This window comes from Aureococcus anophagefferens (assembly GCF_000186865.1).
Source record: "Aureococcus anophagefferens unplaced genomic scaffold AURANscaffold_4, whole genome shotgun sequence".
NCBI classification, from domain to species: Eukaryota; class Pelagophyceae; order Pelagomonadales; family Pelagomonadaceae; genus Aureococcus; species Aureococcus anophagefferens.
Window position 1 is genome coordinate 2,901,163 of NW_008705564.1, and position 4,506 is coordinate 2,905,668.

At 74.9% G+C, this 4,506-nt stretch overlaps 2 protein-coding genes across 2 annotated transcripts; both read left to right on the top strand.

The window, feature by feature from the left end:
- Positions 1–879: 879 nt before the first annotated feature.
- On the top strand, positions 880–1,212 carry AURANDRAFT_7993 (hypothetical protein; the record flags this gene model as incomplete). Its single annotated transcript, XM_009035921.1, has 1 exon — positions 880–1,212. A coding segment is annotated over one exon (333 nt), but the record flags the coding sequence as incomplete, so codon positions are not given.
- A 313-nt stretch (positions 1,213–1,525) lies between these two features.
- On the top strand, positions 1,526–2,843 carry FBA (hypothetical protein; the record flags this gene model as incomplete). The annotated part of the gene is made up of 2 exons (XM_009036199.1): positions 1,526–1,700; positions 1,927–2,843. 2 exons carry the CDS (start codon positions 1,526–1,528, stop codon positions 2,841–2,843), a joined length of 1,092 nt encoding a protein of 363 aa, XP_009034447.1.
- Between the last annotated feature and the right edge of the window lie 1,663 nt (positions 2,844–4,506).

Below are 4,506 nucleotides of genomic sequence, written 5' to 3' on the forward strand. Positions count from 1 at the left end.
ACACATACTGGGGACGGGGCTCGGGCGGTGGTGTCGGCCCAGACCGCGTTTCTGGACGTGGGGGCCGCTCGGGCTGCCGCGCCACGTTTCTATGCGCGAGTTGGCGGTCGATGTTTTCGACGTCGATGGCCGAGCGGATCAAATGGGACGCCCGCGGTACATAGACGAACGATTCCCGATGCTCCGTGCGCTCGAACACGGTCGAAAAGGGTGCGGGGGACGCCGAAAACCCTCTTCCGACCCCTTGGGACGCCCCGCGCGCGATGCGACGCAATCCTCGGGAGTGACATCCCGCGGGGAATGTGTCCGCGACAGGGTTCCGGTCCTCGCAGCCGCGGGGATCGTTGCGCAACTCTGCGCCTGCGTCGAGCTACGGGCTGGAGAAGACGAGAACTTCGTCCATCGACGCTGCAAAAGGGCTGCTCGCAGCCTGATTGTTTGAGTTGCTTTTTCGAGGAATCGGTCGAGTTGCTTTTTTTAGTTTTTAGCCCGGCGGGTTAGCGCGCTCGGGCGCATGATGATGCATCTCACAGAGTGGCACGATGAGTTGCGCCGAGCGGCGGCGCGACGGCGCGAGCCGGCTCCGCCGTGACTCGCAGACGTGACACGATGCGCGCGCCGAGCGGCGGCGCGACGGCGCGCGTCGGCTCCGCCGTGACTCCCAGAAGCGACACGATGAGCGCGCCGAGGGGCGGCGCGACGGCGCGCGTCGGCTCCACCGCGCCGGCAGCAGCGACACACGATACGACGAGCGCGCCGAGCGGCGGCGCGGCGCGGATCGGCTTCGCCCCGCCGCCGCCGCTGGCGGCGGCGCCCGCGGAGCCCGCGGCGGCGGCGCCCGCGAAGGCGGCCGCGGCGCCGGCGGCGCGGCGGCGCGGGCGCCGCGGCGAGCGCAGCGTGAAACCGGGCTTCTCCTTGATGGACTGGAACCGGCGCGCCGGCGCGGCGACGGGCTGGGACGCGCGCGCGGGCGGGCCCGAGAGGCGCGTGGCGCGGTCGGAGCTCGCGGGCCACGCGTCCCCGCGCGACTGCTGGATCGCGCTCCGCGGACGGGTCTACGACGCGACGCCGTATCTCCCGTACCACCCCGGCGGCGAGGAGATCATCCGCCGCTGCGGCGGCCGCGACGGCACCGCGGCCTTCGACGCGGCGCACCGCTACGTCAACGGCCACGCCATGCTCGTCGCGTGCTACGTCGGGCCGCTCGTCGACGAGGACGGCGTCCCCGTGGCCGACGCCGCGGACGGCGACGACGCCTCGTCGTCGTCGTCGTCGTCGTCGTCGGGGTCGTGACGGCCGACGCCCGGCTTGCCGAGGAGTTAAAGCAACGCCGGGGCGCGCGGCAAACGGGGACTGCAAGGTGGACTGCAACACGAAGCTTCAGATAGCGAGCCTCGCGCGGCTCGCTGTCGCGTCAATCGTCCACGCCAGCCGCCTCGAGAAATAATATCCAGTTATGGCAGCCTTCACGACCAGCGGCCTCTCCGAGGCACAGATGGCCGCGCTCAAGGCGACGGCCGACGCCATGTCCGCGCCCGGCAAGGGGTTCCTCGCCTCCGACGAGTCCGCGGGCCCCTGGCTCCGCGCGGGCCACGTCGACGCCAAGAAGATCGAGGACACGGCGGAGAACCGCGCGGCCTACCGGGCCATGCTCTACAAGACGCCCGGCCTCTCGGAGTACGTGTCGGGCGCGGCCCCGCGTCAACGTGGCGCGGCGCGCGCCGCGCGCGCGGGGCGGGTCGCCCTCCGGGGGGCCGCGTCAACTTGGGGCGCGGCGCGCGCCGCGCGCGCGGGGCGGGTCGCCCTCCGGCCGCGGACCGGCGCGCGCGCCCCGACGCGGCGACGTCCGCCTCCGGGCGCCTCCCGAAAGACCCCTCCATCCCATCGCGGCGCGCGCGACGCGCACGCCGCCGCTCCCGACCGCAGGCGTGATCCTCCACAAGGAGACGCTCTTCCAGTGCGACGCGACGGGCGCGAAGATGGTGGACCTCATCACGGGCAACGGCATGATCCCCGGCATCAAGCTCGACAAGGGCTACGACAAGAAGCTGGGCCTGCCGGGCACGGCCGTCGGCCCCCTCGGCCACCAGGAGACGTGGTGCAAGGGCATCGACGACCTCGAGCAGCGCTGCGCGGACGCCTACGCGGCGGGCGCGCGCTTCGCCAAGTGGCGCAACGTGCTCCAGATCGACCCGGCGTCGGGCATCCCCAGCGACCTCGCCATCTCCGTCTGCGTCCGCAACCTCGCCGAGTACGCGGCGATCTGCCAGCGCCAGGGCCTCGTGCCCATCGTCGAGCCCGAGATCGTGCCCAACGGCACGCACGGCATCGAGGTCTGCGCCGCCGTCACGGAGAAGGTCCTCGTCGAGCAGTTCGCGGCGCTCAAGCTCCACAACGTCTACCTCGAGGGCGCGGTGCTCAAGCCCAACATGGTCAAGAACGGCATCGACGGGCCCAAGGCCTCGCCCGCCGAGGTCGCGGACCTCACCGTCGCCGTGCTCAAGCGCACCGTGCCCTCCGCCATGCCGGGCATCTTCTTCCTCTCGGGCGAGACCGCGCTCGACGAGGACAACGAGGAGACGGCGACGATCAACCTCAACGCCATGCACGCGCGCCACAAGAACCTGCCCTGGGCCCTCTCCTTCTCCTTCGGCAAGGCCCTCCAGAAGACGTGCATCGTCACCTGGATGGGCAAGACCGCGAACGAGCCCGCCGCGCAGAAGGCGCTCCTCGACCGCGCCAAGGCCAACTTCGTCGCGGCGTCCGTCGGCACCTACGTCCCGGGCTCCTGCGCCTCCGTCGGCGCCAAGGGCAACACGGCCATGCAGGGCGGCGCCTACTAGGCCGCGCCGCTGGACCCGGCGCGGGCCCCCAGGCCCGCGCGCGCGCGCGCCGCGGCGGCCCCGCCCGCCCCTCCCCCCCCCGCCCGCCGCCCCCCTAAGCACGCCGCGGACCCAGCTGGTGGGGGGTGCGTACGCGTTCGGTGATGGGAGTCGGCGCGACTCGGCGCGAGCCGGGGGCCCCGGGCCGCGACCGGCCCGGGCCGCGCGGCTTTGCTCGCGAGGTTTGGACGTCCGGAGCGGTCGTCACGGTAACGGAGGTGAGTGCCGAGAACTCGAGCGGCGCAGATAGCGGCCACTGATGTCCACCCGGCACGCGCGCCGGACGTCTAGTAGGGGCCCCTAGGCAACGCGCGGTCCCGGGGACGCCGCCGGGACGCCGGGACGCGGGATCCGGGACGCGGCGGGACGCGAGCCCGACGCGCCCGGACCGGCCCGGGACGCGCCCGGGACGCAGGACGCGGCCGGGACGCGGCCCGGACGCCGGCCGAGGGACGCGAGGGACGCGGCCCGGACGTCGGCCGAGACGGGGCCGGGACCCACGGGACGCGGGCCGGACGCGGGACGCGGGCCGGACGGCGCCGGGACGCGGCGTCCGGGACGCCGCGGGACCCGGCCGAGACCTCCCCGGACCGAGACGCGGAGACGCGGCCGGGACGCGGGGGACGCGGGATGCAGGACTCGGCCGGGACGCCGACCGAGACGCGGGACGCGGGACCCGGGGTGGGACGGAGCAAAGACGCGCGGGACGCGGCCCGGACGCGGCCCGGACGCGGGTATTGGGACGCGGCCGAGACCGGCCGGAGCCTCGCCGGGACGCCGGCCGGACCCCCCGGGGACGCGGCGCCTCGAGAGCGAGACGCGCGCAGGACGCGAGACGCCGGCACGGCCTTTGAACGATGTCAGGCCCGGACCACACTCAGGCCGGCAACCTGCGCCGTCACCATGACCATGACCCCCGCCGCGGGCGAAGCGACTCGCGCGGGCGCGGGCGCAGCCGCACCCCCGCGCCACGCAGTCGCTCGTCGTCGCGCTCTACGCGGCGGTCGCTAAGCCGCGACCGCGACGTCGGCCGCGACCGTTCGTCGTCGCCGCGCGCGCGCGACGGGCGGCGGCGACCCGCTAGTCGCGGGCGCGGCTCTCGCACCCCGTCGCGCGCGCGCGACGGCGACAGCCGCCGCGCTCCGAATTCCGCCGACGTAATGCCGCCACCGCCGCCGCGCCGCCGCGACCGCGACCGCTCCTGGGCGCGGCGCCGCAGCCGGTCGCCGCCCCGCAGCCGGTCGCCGCGCCGCAGCCGGTCGCCGCGCTACAGCCGGTCTCCGCGCCGCAGCCGGTCGCGGGACTCGGCCGCCTACCGCTCGAGCTCGCGCGCGCCGCCGCGCCGCGACGGTTCCGCGTACCGCGGCCGCAGCCGCTCGCCGCCGCACGACCGCTCGGAGCCGCCGCGGCGCTCGACGTCGCCGGCGACGCGCCCGCTGCGCGCGGTCATGGTCAAGCTCTGCTGCGCCGTGGAGGGCGACACGCTCGCGGACGGCGAGCAGCTCGGCGTCTACGTCGTGAAGCTCGCGCGGGAGCAGGTCGAGACGCTGTCGCTCAGCTCCGTGAAGCAGATCATCCGCAACGCGGTGGGGGAGCGCTTCGAGGGCTTCGTCGCCGCGAAGAG